Source organism: Manis javanica, chromosome 6 (assembly GCF_040802235.1).
Source record: "Manis javanica isolate MJ-LG chromosome 6, MJ_LKY, whole genome shotgun sequence".
NCBI lineage: Eukaryota > Metazoa > Chordata > Mammalia > Pholidota > Manidae > Manis > Manis javanica.
In genome coordinates this window covers 139,179,299-139,194,972 of record NC_133161.1, presented here as the reverse complement: position 1 = coordinate 139,194,972, position 15,674 = coordinate 139,179,299, and the positions used below count along the sequence as shown (strand labels likewise).

General features: G+C 35.6%; 1 protein-coding gene across 3 annotated transcripts in view; it reads left to right on the top strand.

Annotated features, from left to right (window-relative positions):
- CHEK1 (checkpoint kinase 1) overlaps positions 1–5,673 on the top strand; it is a 32,896-nt gene extending 27,223 nt beyond the window's left edge. For 2 of the 3 annotated variants that reach the window (XM_017666750.3, XM_037000948.2), the window contains exon 13: positions 958–5,672. In XM_017666750.3, the coding sequence (XP_017522239.1) occupies positions 958–1,053 (96 nt within the window). In that variant the 3' untranslated portion in view covers positions 1,054–5,672. Of the gene's footprint in view, positions 1–957 lie in introns of all 3 variants that reach the window. The other variant, XM_037000949.2, reaches the window with a different exon arrangement.
- The last annotated feature ends 10,001 nt before the right edge of the window (positions 5,674–15,674 follow it).

Sequence of the window (15,674 nt, the reverse complement as noted above, 5' to 3'; positions counted from 1 at the left end):
GAACATTTATTCTTGTCATCTCTTCTTCTGAAGCATAGATTTTCAAATGACATTTCCCATGTTATAAAATTTTTTGTTTCTTTTTTGTAGAAAATATAAATAAGTAAAAAATAAGAAAGTAAAAATAATCCTGTTATACTGTTTAGCAGTAACTACCCTTAACATTTTGAAGCATTCTAAACTTTTTCATATTGAAGTCATATATAATATCTTCTTTATAAAAATTACAAAATTATTGATTACAGTGTGCATTTTGTCAAAAATGTATGCTAGTTAGTCAACCTTTATTTGTTACAAGTAATTCTGTGATTAATATTCATATACATAGAGTTTTATTCACATTTCTGATTATTTCTGTAGAAATTAGTGGTTCTGAAGTTATAGTTTTGAAGCCCTTCATATATTAAGACCAAAATAGCATTTTCTCTGTTTCCTGAGAGATTGAACATGGCTGTAAAGGGCTGGAAGAATAGGTCACATCTTTTATATTGGAGATTTGCTGCAATACTCTTGTCCAGATGCTTGGTATGGAATTAAATTACTAAGATTCTAGTGAAGTGAAATCCTTCTCATAATTGAATCACTAGCTTAGTTGCCACAATTCTTTGGCAAGACTTCAGTGTAGTTGTGTAGCTTATTTTTAGTTTACAAACCCCAATGCCTATGGAAAACAGTGACTTTGGTCCAGAGATACTAACACTTGAAATAAACAAGATGCCATTATTTCTGTATCTGAACTCAGTGTGGTGTGAACAATGATGAGCCCAAAATTGAGTCAGAATTAATTATAGCCATTTCTTCTACTAGGATATTTGGTCTTCATAAGAGGACCTGAAAGGAATTATAGCTGGACATATCTAAGGATGTTTGTATCTACTTACCAATAAAAAGAGTTTGCTTTATGGCATAGCTTTTTTCTTTTTTTGACATTATTTTTGGATATTATTCCTTATATAGGGTGATGGATTGGAATTTAAAAGACACTTCCTGAAGATTAAAGGGAAGCTGAGTGATGTTGTGAGCAGCCAGAAGGTTTGGCTTCCTGCCACATGATAGATCCATTGACTCTGGGATTCCTGGTGAATATAGTGCTGCTATGTTGACATTATTCTTCCTAGAGAAGATTATCCTATTCTGCAAACTGCAAACAATAGTTCCTGAAGAGTTGTCTTCCTTCTAGCCAAACATTTTCCAATTCTTTTTTTATGTTCTTCAGACAGATAATATCTTTATCTTAATTATAAGTAAAACTTTGGGGAAGGGATGGATAGAATTCATTAGCTATTTCTTCGTCTGTGTTTAGTGTCTGAATTTGAGACCCACCTGGTGGAAACCAAGCCTTCAGGATATGCACGTTTACCAGCTTTTTACCAACATAGTGAAAGGTGGTACTCTTGTCCCGTGTTTAACAGCACATTTGGTTTCATCCAAAAAGTACGTATTTCCTCCACATTAAGTTCATTATATGGATGAATTAGTAAAAACAATCTTTGTGGCTTTTGGACAGTAGATTTATTTGTTTGTTCAGTGTAGCCAACTTCAAAAAATATATCCCTAAGATCTGTACTTACAGTTTCAAAAGGGCCTGATCAATATATATAAGCCTGCTTTTGAATTGTAACTATTAATTAAAATTTCTAGTAGGTATGTTTTTCCAGTGTAATTAATAATATGTAAAATACTGGTTGGTCTTTCGAGTAAAAGTTGAGCATAAACTCCAGTGCTTAACTACCTTTACTCTAAAATTTCTGTGGCACATTTTAAATATCTCTGTATATTATTTTCTACTTTTCACAGCCATATTTTAATTCTTTATTATAAAAATAAATTCTATTTTGAAAATGAATAGCTAACTGTGAACTTATTAGTGACTCAACTTGTAGGTGGTAGGGAATAAAATGGGAATAAAGGTAGGTTGGAGCCTGCATTTCTTTTTCTTGGTAATTTATAAAATTAATCAACTATCTTCATCTGAAGCTAAGACCATACAAAATTTTATGGTTACAGTTTATCACTTACTAGTGTATTCTTTGGTAAATTGCATTACTGTGCTATACCTATAGGAGAAATACATTTGAACCTATAGGTGGCTTCTAAGAACTGAGCCAGTAAATTTCCATATAGGAAAGAAATTTTGTTCTTGAGAATTAGCCAGATCAGTAACTTTCAAAACCAAGGTTATTTTAGGCTTTGACCTCTCCCCTGAGCTCCAGACTTTTATAGCCATAGCCTACCTGACATTTCCACTGGACCAAAATCAACTTCTGATCCATCTTCTCTAACTTGTTCCTTGGTGTCCCCCATCGCAGTAAATGCTACATTCAGCTCCCTGACTCCATAAGCCAAACCCAAGAAATCATCCTGGACATGATTTTCATACTTTCTTTCAGTTTAGCAAACCTACTCAAAATATACCCCATTCCACAGCTATATTAGTAGCACTGTAGTTGAAGGCACTGTCATGTCTCCTTTCATAGTATTTATCCTTCAGCAGTTCAGAAAAGCAGTCAGAATGATCCTTCTGGAATGTGAATCAGATAGCCCTCTGCTGCTCTCAACTGTCTTGGCTTTTCATCACACTTCAAAAAAATTCAAAATTTTCTCTATGCCCTGCATGGCTTTATGGGATCTGTCCTCTAGCCACCTCTTGGACCTCATCTGCCTGTCTCCTACTTACTCATGCTACTCTAGCCACATCGGCTTTGCTGTTCTGCTCACAACATAATCAACTTCTCACCTCAGGGTCTTTTCATTAGCTGTTCCCTCTACCTGGAGAACTTTACTCCCAACTATTTGTGTGGCTTGTGCTTTATTTAAGTCATTGCTTAAATGTCATCTCATGTATGCAAAGCCTTTCCCTGACTTGCCAAAAATGTTACCCCACCTCTGTCACTCCTTTCCTTCATTTTTCATCGTAACATTTATTATATGACACTATAGGATATTTCTATTTGTTTATCTATTAAATGTCTGTTTCCACCGTGGGATATGTAATACATAGGCTCTGTGAGGTCAGGGACCCTGTCTGTTCTGTTCATTTCTGTATTCTGAGCACTGAGCACAGTGTCTGCTACCTTACAGCATGCAATAAATAATTGTTAGTGAAAAAACAGACACTCAGTTGATCTGATCTACATGCAAAGTATATCTGCAGGCTGAACACCTCTTTGTTTTTATTGCTACCATTCTAGTTCAAGCTCCTTCATCTACTCTTTGGAGTTTATAAAAACTAGTGTCTTCCCACTTCCACTCTTCTTGTTTCCCAATCCTCTCTCCCTGAGTGTTCTCTTCACATAGGTCCTAACTTATTTTTTTAAAAGGTAAATTGTACCGTGACACTTCCTTGTTTAAAAACCTCCAGTGGCTTCCCAATGCAACAAGAATGGAATCTAAATTCTTTGCTCTGACTGACCTGGCCCCACATGATTCACACTGTCCTATTTGCTCACTGTAGTGCGACAGGGCAGCCTTCTTTCTGGTTCATTCCTCTTTGGGGGTTTTGATGTTTATAGCTTCCTCTGCCTGGAAGTTTTTACATAGCTGATTTAGCATTCAAATCTCAGCCGGATGTTTCTATAATCACATCATTTTTTTCATAGAACTGATCACTTTCTGAAATTTTATTGTCTGTTTCCCCCACCAAAATGTAAGCTTAGATATTGTCATTCCTTTATTCCCTTGGATATCCTGTATATAGAACTGTCCCTGGAGTATAGTAGATGCTAAAGAAATATTTGTTGAATAAGTGAATTAAATATCAGATGAGGAAAAGGCCACAGAATATTGTAAGGGGAAGGTAACTTTATGGTAAGTTGGTAAATAAACTTTATCCAGTTATTGAAATTTGTGTGGAATGGTGGGAAAAGTTCAATTCAAATTTGGACAGACTAGCTCTGAAATTTGTAGTTATATGAACATTGGCAATTGCCTCAGTAAAGAGACTGATAATAGCTACCTTTTAAAGTTTTTAATCTTAAATTTGTTTATGTATATGAAGAGTATAGTATGCTGTGTTGCACAAAAAGGCATTCAATAAACAGTTTGTCATAATATTTCTGCAATTAGAAGAAGGCATTTACCCTCATTATTAAAAATAATATCTACTTATCCATGAAAATTTACAAATTGTAAAAATGGGGGAAGAGGGATTTATTATTCCAAGATAACAGCTAAAATAAGGAAAGATCAACCTATGCTCTGTGAGGTATGTGTAGTGTGTATGATTATTAAGATAAATATAAATACTTAAAATATGTATGGTTTAATAAGCAATTGTAAAGTTAACATCTGTTTAGCCCCAACTCATGTGAAGAAAACAAAAATTACAAACCTTTTTGAAGATAATATACAAAAAATCTTCATGATCTTCAAGTAAGGAATGAGTCCTTAAGTAGGAAACAAAGCTAGCCAGAGAAAAGGTCTTGATTGGACTATATTAAAATTACAAACTTCCATGAAGTGTGAAAGTAAGCCACAGAGTGGGAAAGGATGTGTGTAACACATGTGATTGACAGAGAACTAGTACACTAGACATAAAAGAACTCATGTCATTAAGAAAAAGTAAATGTAATAAAAAATGAGCAAAAGACTGGAACAGGCATATCATAAGATAGTCAACCTCATTCAAAGTTAGCAACAAGCAAGTTAATACCAAAATGATACACCACCCACCAACAACTTGGCAAAAATTAGAATGACATCATTAAATAGAAGTGCCAATTTGGAATACTAGAAATAGATAACTGTATGAAGATTCTTACACTTTAGGAGATCATCCAAACTATAATCCACCCAAAAATGATTTTTGTGTATATTAGGAGGTAAAAGTCAAGTTTCATTTTTTTCCTCCTATGACTATCCAGCATAGCATTGGTTGAGATGATCCCTTTCCCACTGTTCTTCATTGATATTCATTCAGTGTTCAGATTTCCAGTTCTTATTTTCTACAGTATGTTTTGAATCAGGATGCAGATAAAGTCCACACTAGTAATTGACTCTTGCTTTTTAATTTTTTTTTTGGTCTATAAGTTCCCCCTTAATTCTCCTTCCCTCTCTCTGACTTTTTTTCCCCTTACAGTTTACTGGTAGAAGAATCCAACTGGCCATTTGTGTCTGGCTTCTTCTACTTAATGTTTTCAAGGTTCATCATGTTGTAGCATATATCAGTACTCCATTCCTTTTTGTGGCTAAATGATACTCAATTTTATATGTATGCCACATTTTGTTTATTCATCAGTTGATGGATATTTGGGTTCTTTCTACTTTTTGGCTATTATGAATAACGCAGTGAATGTTATTGTACAGATTTTTGTATATCCATACATTTTTAATTCTTTTGAGTATATACCTAAGAGTTGAATTGCTGGGTGGTAATCATAGTATGAATATTTTCTATAGATTTTTACCTTAGTTGTATTGTTGGTCATACAGCATCCTGTGTATGGTGTCAGTATTTTGAAATTTGTTGAGTCTTCCTAGGTGGTTCAGAATGTAGTAGTTAATTTTTGTAAATATACGATTTGTGCTTAAAAAGAATATGGTGTGGATAGTTGTTGGCTAAAAACTGTATTTACCTGTGTAATCAACTCAGGTAAACATAACCAAAGTTTTTAATATTCTTCCTGCTTATTCAATAAATTGCTGAGGTAAGTTAAAATCCATTATGATTATGGATTTGTGTATTCTTGTGGTGCTATTAATTTTGCTTTATGTATTTTGGGGCTATCTTCTTAGGTTACAGATTAAAATATCTTATCTTAGTGAATTAAACCATTTACTTATTTAGAAGTGAATCTCTATAGATATAGTAATGCTTTTTGTCTGATATTAATATAACTCCACAAGCTTTCTTTTGGTCAGTGTTTGCATGACATATCTTCTTATGTTTTACTTTGCTAAACCATGTATAAAGTGTACCTCTTTTAATTATTTTTTAATCCAGTCTGACAATCTTTGTCTTTTATCTGGAACACTTAGTCCATTTGCACTCAGTGTAATAACTGATATGTGTGGATTTAATTCTACTATCTTACTTTGGTCCCACAGTATTTATTCTCTTCTTCCTCTTTTTGTCTTGCTTGGTATTTTCTTTAAAAATCATTTCATTTATTCCTCATCTCCTAGTTTGAAACAATAACTCTTCTATACTTAGGGAGAGGGAGTTTAGAGTTCATAGTATACATAGTTACCAAAGTCTGAAAGTATTCCTTATACACTTTCTGGACTACAGGGACCATACAATTTTCTAGTTTACATGCTGTTATATATTTTAATTTATATGGGTTTATATGTAAATAATGTCTGCATAAATGTTTTGAGAATATTGTAGATTCACTTGTACTTCTAAGAAATAATCCAGAGAGTTCCTGTGTATTTTTTTTATTAAGGTATCATTGATATACAATCTTTTAAAGGTTTCACATAAGCAACATTGTGGTTACTACATTCACCCATATTATCAGGTCCCCGCCACATACCCCATTGCAGTCACTGTGCATTAGCATAGTAAGATGCTGTAAAGTCACTACTTGTCTTCTCTTTGCCATACTGCCTTCCCTATGACCCCCTCTACCTTATATATGCTACTGTTAATGCCCCTTAATCCCTTCCTCCTTCCCTCCCCACCCCCTTCTCTTTGGTAACTGCTAGTCCCTTTTTGAAGTCTGTGCATCTGCTGTTGTTTTGTTTCTTCAGTTTTGCTTCATTGTTATACTCCAGAAATGAGTGAAATCATTTGTTACTTGTCTTTCTCTGCATGGCTTATTTCACTGAGCGTAATGCCCTCTATCTCCATCCATGTTGCTGCAAATGGTACAATTTGTTTTCCTCTTATGGCTGAATAATATTCCATTGTGTATATGTACCACATCTTCTTTATTCGTTCATCTACTGATGGACACTTAGGTTGCTTCCATTTCTTGGCTATTGTAAAAATAGTGTTATGATAAACATAGGGGTGCATAGGTCTTTTTGAATTGGTGATCTTTTCTTTGGGTTAATTCCTAGGATTGGAATACTGGGTCAAATGGTATTTCTATTCTTAGCTTTTTGAGGAACCTCCATATTTCTTTCCACAATAGTTGAACTTGTTTACATTCCCACCAACAATATAGAAGGGTTCCCCTTTCTCTGCATCCTCGCCAGCATTTGTTGTTGCTTGTCTTTTGAATGTTGACCATCCTAACTAGTGTGAGGTGATATCTCATTGTGGTTTTAATTTGCATTTCCCTAATAATTAGAAATGTGGAACATCTTTTCATGTGCCTGTTGGCCATCTGAATTTCTTCTTTGGACAAGTGTCTGTTCATATCCTTTTTAATTGGGTTATTTGCATTTTGGGTGTTGAGGCATGTGAGTTCTTCATATATTTTGGATGTTAACCCCTTATTGTATGTGTCATTTATGAATATATTCTCCCATACTGTAGGATGCCTTTTTGTTCTACTGATGGTGTCCTTTGCTGTACAGAAGCTTTTTAGTTTGATGTAGTCCCATTTGTTCATTTTTGCTTTTGTTTCCCTTGCCCAAGGAGATATGTTCAGGAAAAAATTGCTCATGTTTATATTCAGGAGATTTTTGTCTATGTTTTCTTCTAAGAGTTTTATGGTTTCATGACTTAGATTCAGGTCTTTGATCCATTTCAAGTGTACTTTTGTGTATGGAGTTAGACAAAAAATCCAGTTTCATTTTCTTGCATGTAGCTGTCCAGTTTTGCCAACACCAGTTGTTGAAGAGGCTATCATTTACCCATTGTATGTCCATGGCTCCTTTATCATATATTAATTGACCATATATGCTTTAGTTTATATCTGGGCTCTCTATTCTATTCCACTGATCTATGGGTCTGTTCTTATGCCAGTACCAAATTGTCTTGATTACTGTGGCTTTGTAGTAGAACTTGAAGTTGGGGAGCATCTGTATTCTTTCTTCTCAGGTTTGCTTTGGCTATTCAGGGTCTTTTGTGGTTCTATTTGAATTTTAGAACTATTTGTTCTAGTTCGTTGAAGAATGCTGTTGGTATTTTGATAGGGATTGCATTTAATCTGTAGCTTACTTTAGGCATGATGGCCATTTTGACAATATTCTTCCTATCCATGAGCGTGGGATGTATTTCCATTTATTGGTGTCTTTAATTTCTCTCATCAGTGCCTTGTAGTTTTCAGGGTATAGGTCTTTCATGTCCTTGGTTTGCTTTATTCCTAGGTATTTAATTCTTTTTGATGCAATTGTGAATGGAATTGTTTTCCTAATTTCTCTTTCTGCTAGTTCATTTATAGGAATGCCACAGATTTCTGTGTATTTTGTATCCTGCAACTTTGCTGAATTCAGTAATTAGTTCTAGTAGTTTTGGGGTGAATTATTTAGGGTTTTTTATTTACAACATCATGTCCCCTACAAACAGTGACAGCTGAACTTCCTTACCAATCTGGATGCCTTTTATTTCTTTGCGTTGTCTGATTGCCGTGGCTAGGACCTGCAGTACGATTTTGAATAAAAGTAGGGAGAGTGTGCATCCTTGTCTTGTTCCCGATCATAGAAGAAAAGCTTTAAGCTTTTCACTGTTAACTATGATGTTGGCTGTGGGTTTGCCATATATGTCCTTTACTATGTTAAGGTACTTACCCTCTATATCCATTTTGTTGAGAGTTTTTATCATGAATGGATGTTGAATTTTGTCAAATGCTTTTTCAGCATCTATGGAGATGATCATGTATTTTTTGTCCTTTTTGTTAAAATGGTATATGATGTTGATGGATTTTAGAATATTGTACTATCCTTGCATCCCTAGGATAAATAGCACTTGATCATGATGGATGAACTTTGTGATGTATTTTTTAATTCAGTTTGCTAATATTTTGTTGAGTATTTTTACATCTATGTTCATCAGGAATATTGGCCTGTAATTTTCCTTTTTTGTGGTGTCTTTGCCTGGTTTTGGTATTAGAGTGATGCTGTCCTCATAGAATGAGTTTAGAAGTATTTCCTCCTCTTCTACTTTTTGGAAAACTTTAAGGAGGATGGGTACAGGTCTTCTCTAATTGTTTGATAAAATTCAGCGGTGAAGCCATCTGGTCTTTGTTTTAAAGTCTATTTTGTCTATTTTGTTCTTAGGTAGTTTTTTGATTACCAGTTCAGTTTTGTTATTGGTAATTGGTCTGTTAAGATTTTCTGTTTCTTCCTAGTCAGTTTTGGAAGGTTGTGTTTTTCTAGAAAATTTTCCATTTCTTCTAGGTTATCTAATTTGTTAGCACTTAATTTTTCATAATATTCTCTCATAATTCTTTGTATTTCTGTGGTTTCCGTAGTGATTTTTCCTTTCTCATTTCTGATTCTGTTTATGTATGTACACTCTTTTTTTTCTTGATAAGTCTGGCTAAGGGTTTATCTATTTTGTTTATTTTTTCGAAGAATCAGCTCCTGGTATCATTGATTCTTTCTACTGTTTTATTCTTCTCAATTTTATTTCTTTCTGCTCTGAGCTTTATTATGTCCCTCCTTCTATTGACTTTGGGCCTCATTTGTTCTTCTTTTTTTTAGTTTGTTAACAGTTTAGACTGTTCATTTGGTATTGCTCTTCTTTCTTGAGGTAAGCCTGCATTGCTGTATACTTTCCCCTTAGAACTGCCTTTGCTGCTTCTCAGATCTTGGGGTGTTGAGTTGTTTTTATTTGTCTCCACGTATTGCTTGGTCTCTGTTTTTATTTGGCCATTGACCCATTGATTATTTAGGAGCATGTTGTTAAGCCTCCATGGGTTTGCAGGCTTTTTTTGTTTTCTCTGCATTATTTATTTCTAGTTTCATACCTTTGTGATCTGAGAGGCTGGTTGGTACAATTTAATCCTTCATAATTTACTGAGGCTCTTCTTGTGTCCTCATATGTGATCTACTCTGGAAAATGTTCCGTGTGCATTTGAGAATGTGTGTCCTGCTGCTTTTGGGTGGAGTGTTCTGTAGCTGTCTGTTAGGTCCATCTGTTCTAATGTGTTGTTTAGTGCCTTTGCCTCCTTACTTATTTTCTGTCTGGTTGATCTGTCCTTTGGAACAAGTGGTGTGTTTACATCTCCTAAAATGAATGCATGGCATTCTATTTTCCCCTTTAATTCTGTTAATATCTGTTTCACATATGTAGGTGTTCCTGTATTGGATACATAGATATTTATAATGCTTATATCCTCTTGTTGGACTGACCCCTTTATCATTATGTAGTGTCCTTCTTTGTCTCTTGTGACTTTGTTTTGAAGTCTATTTTTTAATCTTTACCCATTGGCATTTCTTCAACCTTGTCTGGGATATATGAGGTTAAAAACAATAAAAAAGTAGCATACTCAACACTGAGTCAATCCTTAGGTCCCAAGGTCCATAAGCTGCTCCATCTTCTTGTTTCTCTCTTTCAGATTATGTTTTAAAGTGTCCTGGGTTTTGGTTGTACTTGGAGGAATAGGGAAGAGTATGTTTACTCCACTTCCCAGAAGCAGAAGTTTAGATGTATATAAGTTTTAAATGTAAATGTGTGATATATTTTAATCCTTTAAGACATGATTATTTTACTCATACAATGGAGATTGAGCCATATATTTTTCTTTTTATTTTCTTCTTAAAAAAGTCTTTCAAAAAAAAATTCTCTTTTCATTCCTTATAGTTTTCTTTCTGGAATCATTTTCCTTTTTTTGAAGTTTATCTGTTTATTTTTACTATTGAAATAGTTTATATATAATATTATATTGGTTTCAAGTATACCACACAGTGGTTGAACACATTATTAAATCCTCACCCCCACTAGTGCAGTTACTATCTGTCACCATAGGAAGATGTTATAGAACCATTGACTACATACTCCATGCTGGACTTCCAGCCCCATGAACAAATTATGATTGATATTTTTGTGTCCCTTTATCCTCTTCACCTACCTCATCCACTCATTCACCCTAACCCCTCTCCCATGGTAACCACCAGTCACTTCTCAGTATCTATGAATCTACTGTTGTTTTGTTTATTTTGTCTTCTTTTGTTTTTAGATTCCACAAATAAGTGAAATCATACGGTATTCTGTCTTTGTGTTTGGCTTACTTTACTTAGTGTATTACCCTCTAGGTCTGGAGGAGGGGGAGAAAAGATAGTGGAAACCTCCTTGCACACATGCACACCAAGGAAGCAACTACTGTAAATACAACTAACCCTGAAAATGACCTGAAGACTGCAGAACACACCACCTAACCCTGGTGAGGAAAAGCAGAGCACACAGTGAAGGGTAAAGAGGCAGAACCATGCTCACTCAGTACCCTACCCCTTACCCCATCCTAGCCCATAAGTGGGAGAAAGAAGAATGGAGCAGGAGATAGGCATGCAGGAATCCTGTACACCTGGCCCTGGAGATCTGCTCTGGGAACACAAGTCCACACTGCACCAGGCTTTGGTGATTAGCAGAACTTGGAGCACTCTGGTAGGCTGAGACTCCTGCTGCTTGTGGAAGACAGGCATGCTCCATTGGTCTCACTGAGACCAAAAACAGAGGTGACAGTTTGAAAGATTTACCAGCAGCAGGAAGGGTGCCAGAGGGGTGAGAGTTGGACATAGCTCTGTCTGCAGGAGAAAGAGCAGGTAGACAACACTTCCCCAGCCCTCCCTTGGCCCAACAGGTCAGGCACTCCTGGAGCCCCAAGCTAGCCATGCCTCCTGCTGGCATCTCAGCCCTGAGGCGCTTCCCTGTGCACCTGCCTGCCCACTTTGCCCAGCAGTGCCTGGCTGCCGCCTGGCAGGCAGAAGGAGGATTTCCCAGATTCCTCAGTGCTATCTCAGCCCAGCTGGGGAGTCACCTGCGGTATCCAGCTCCAAGTGCCCCCTTCTTGCAGGTGACCCTGCCTAGTGCTATGTGCATGCCCCAGCAAGGCAATGACTGCCTTGTCCACCACCATCACCACATGGCAGGCAGAGGACAGCCCCACCCATGATCCCTGCAGAAGCCACTCTCTAATCACAGAGGGTTGGCGGAAACAAACTGCAAGCTGGCCAAAGGGGATTGAGATAAACCACTGCTGGCAGGCAGACAGAAAGACAACCCCACCCATTGCCCACCAACAGGAACTGGGGCTCCACAGCAAACAAGAACCAGGCACTGGAGATGAAAGAGTCAAGCTGGGCACCACAGAATACCTTCTTCTTAAAGCCAATGCTCTTTAGACCAGGAATTGGAGCAGATCTGTCTCATACAAAGGAAGAAACACAGAAACTCTGACAAAATGAGGTAGCAGAGGAATATGTTCCAAATAAAACTACAGGATAAGACACCAGAAAGAGAGTTAAATGAAATGGAGATCACCAATCTTGATAAAAATTCCAAAGCAACAGTCATAAATATGCTCACTGATCCATGGAAAAGTATTGAGGATCTCAGGGAGGACTTCAACAAAAATAGAAGAATTGGAAAAGAGCCACTCAAGGCTGAAGAATAGAGTGACTGAAATGAAATATACATTGGAGGGAATGAATAATAGATTGCTGCAAGTAGAGGAAACAGTGAGATGGAAATTAGAGAACATGAACACAATAAACTGAGGAAAAGAAAATATCACTAGAAATGAGGATGCTAAGAGAGCTGTATGACAATTCCAAACAAAACAATATTCACATAATAGGGGTCCCAGAAGGAGAAGAGAGACAGCAGTATAGAAAGTCTTTAAAGAGTAAAAGAACTTCCCCCAATCTGGGGAAGGAAACAAGCAACTAGGTCCTTATTAAGTACAGAGAGCCTCTAACAAGAGGAACCCCAGGAAGACAATATCAAGACATATAATAATTAAAATGACAAAGGTTGAGAATGAGGGTATAAGCAGCCAGAGAGAAAAAAAAAGGTTACTTATAAGGGAAACCCCATCAGGTTATCAGCAGACTCCTCAGCAGAAATTTTACAGGCCAGAAGGGAGTGGCATGAAATATTTAATATATTGAAACAGAAGGACCTTCAATGAAGAATCCTCTACGCAGCAAGATTATCATTAAATATTTCCTAGATAAATGAAGGCTGAGGGAATTTACAACCACTAAACTGGCATTACAGGATGTATTTAAAAGGACTTCTGAAGATGTAAATATTCTTAAGCATAAACAGTTCTCACAAGTGAAAATAAACCCACAGTAAAGGTAGTAGACCAATTACCAAAAGTTACAAAGTTAAAATCAAACAAAAGTAGTAATTACACAAAATCAGTCAAGGGATACACAAAAAAGATGCAGATTATGACATCTAATATATAAAATGTGGAGGAGAAAAAGAAAAAATAAGTACTTTTAGATTGTTTTTGAAATAGCATGATCACCAACTTAATATACACTGTTATGAGTTAGGAAACTATCCATGGTAACCAAGAAACCTAAAGTCTATAGTAGATAAAACAAAAGAAAAAAAGAAATCCAATCACAACACTAAAGCGAACCATCAAGTAACAAGAGAAGAGTATAAGAGAGGAAGAAAGGAACAGAGAGGAACTACCAAAACAACCTGAAGACAATAAAATGGTAATAAGTACATACCTATCAAAAGCTACCTTAAATGTAAATGGACTAAATAAACCAATCAAAAGACATAGGGTGGCAGAATGGATAAAGAAACAAGACCCGTCTATATGCTGCCTACAATAGACTCATTTCAGACCAAAGACATACAGAATAAAATTGAAGGGTTGGAAAAAGACATTTCATGCAAATAATAGGGAGAAAAAGCAGGATTAGCAGTACTTATATCAGACAAAATTGATTTCAAAACAAGGTAACAAGAGACAAAGAAGGACATTACATAATGATAAAGGGATCAGTCCAACAAGAGGATATAACCATTATAAATATCTATGTACCTAACAGAAGCACATATGTAGAACAAATATTAACAGAATTAAAGGGGGAAATAGACTGCAACATACTCATTTTAGGAGACTCTAACACACCATTCACATCAATAGATAAACCAGACAGCAAATAAGGAAACAGGCACTAAACAATAGATTAGATCAAGGGGACTTAAGAAATATCTACAGAACATTCTACCCAAAAGCAGCAGAATGTAAATTTTTCTCAAGTGCACATGGAACATCCCCCAGAATAGATCACATAGTAGGCCACAAAAAGAGCCTCAATTCAGCATTTTATTTAAAAAAATAACAATAATAATAAGGGAGAAATGTGGGATTCACATATAAATCAAGTATAAAAATCAAACAAATAATCATAATTGACCTGATTGTTTATAGTTCATGATGCGTGATCAAAACCGAAAGTTTCTGTGATGACTGCCCTTGCACTGTTCACCATGTTAAGAACCTATTCACTATGTAAGAACTTGTTCACCATGTAAAAACTTGTTCATTATGCTTCAGAAGATTGGAGACTGTTGAGAATTAGGCTTGGGGTTGATTAATGATTGTGCATTGAGTCCCCTATACAAAATTTTATTGTTGTTAACAACCATATGATCAATAAATATGAGAGATGCCCTCTCAAAAAAAAAAAGCCTCAGTAAATTTAAAAAGATTGAAATTGTATCAAGCAACTTCTCAGACCACAATGGTATGAAACCAGAAATAGATTACACAAAGAAAAAAAGCCCACAAACATGTGGAGGCTTAACATGCTTCTAAATAATCAATGGATCAGTGAGCAAATCAAAACAAATCATGCAATACATACAGACAAGTGAAAACAAAAATTCAACAGTCCAAATTTGTGGTTCTAAGAGGCAAGTACATAGCAGTACAGGTCTACCTGAAGAAACAAGAATAATCCCAAATAAGCATCTAAACTCACAGTTAAAGAAACTAGGAAAAGATCAAATGCAGCCCAAAGTTAGCAGAAGGGACATGATAAAGATCGGAGCAGAAATAAGTAACGTAGAGAAGAATTAAACAATAGGAAAAAGTAAATGAAACCGATAGTTGGTTCTTTGAGAAGATTAACAAAATAGACAAACACCTAGCTAGACTTACCAAGAAAAAAAGTGAGAGGACACAGAATCAGAAACAAAGAAGGACTAGTCACAACAAACATCACAGAAATACAAAGAATTATTAGAGATTTCTAAAAAATTATATGACAATAAATTGGACGACCTAGAATAGATGGATAAATTCCTAGAAAAACACAATCTTCCGAGACTGACCCAGGAAGAAACAAAATCTGAACAGAAAAATTACCAGTAATGAAATTGAATTGGTAATCAAAAAACTCCCAACAAACTGAATACCAGAACCAGATGGCTTTAGAGCCAAATTCTACCAAACATTTAAAGAAGAGCTAATACCCATCCTTCTTAAAGTATTCCAAAAAGTAGAAGAGGAGGGAATACTTACAAACTCATTCTTTGAGGCCAGTATCACTCTAATACCAAAAGCAGGCAAAGACACTACAAAAAAAGAAAATGACAGACCAATATCACTGATGAACATAGATGCAAAAATCCTCAACAAAATATAGCAAACTGAATTTAAAAATACATCAAAAGGATCATCCATCACTACCAAGTGGGATTTATTCCAGGGATTTGAGGATGGTACAATATTCATAAATCAATAAATGTGATACCACATTAACAAAAAAGATGAAACCATATGATCATCTCAAAAAAATGGTGAAAAAGCATATAACAAATTCAACATCCATTCATGATAAAAATTCTCAATAAAATGGGT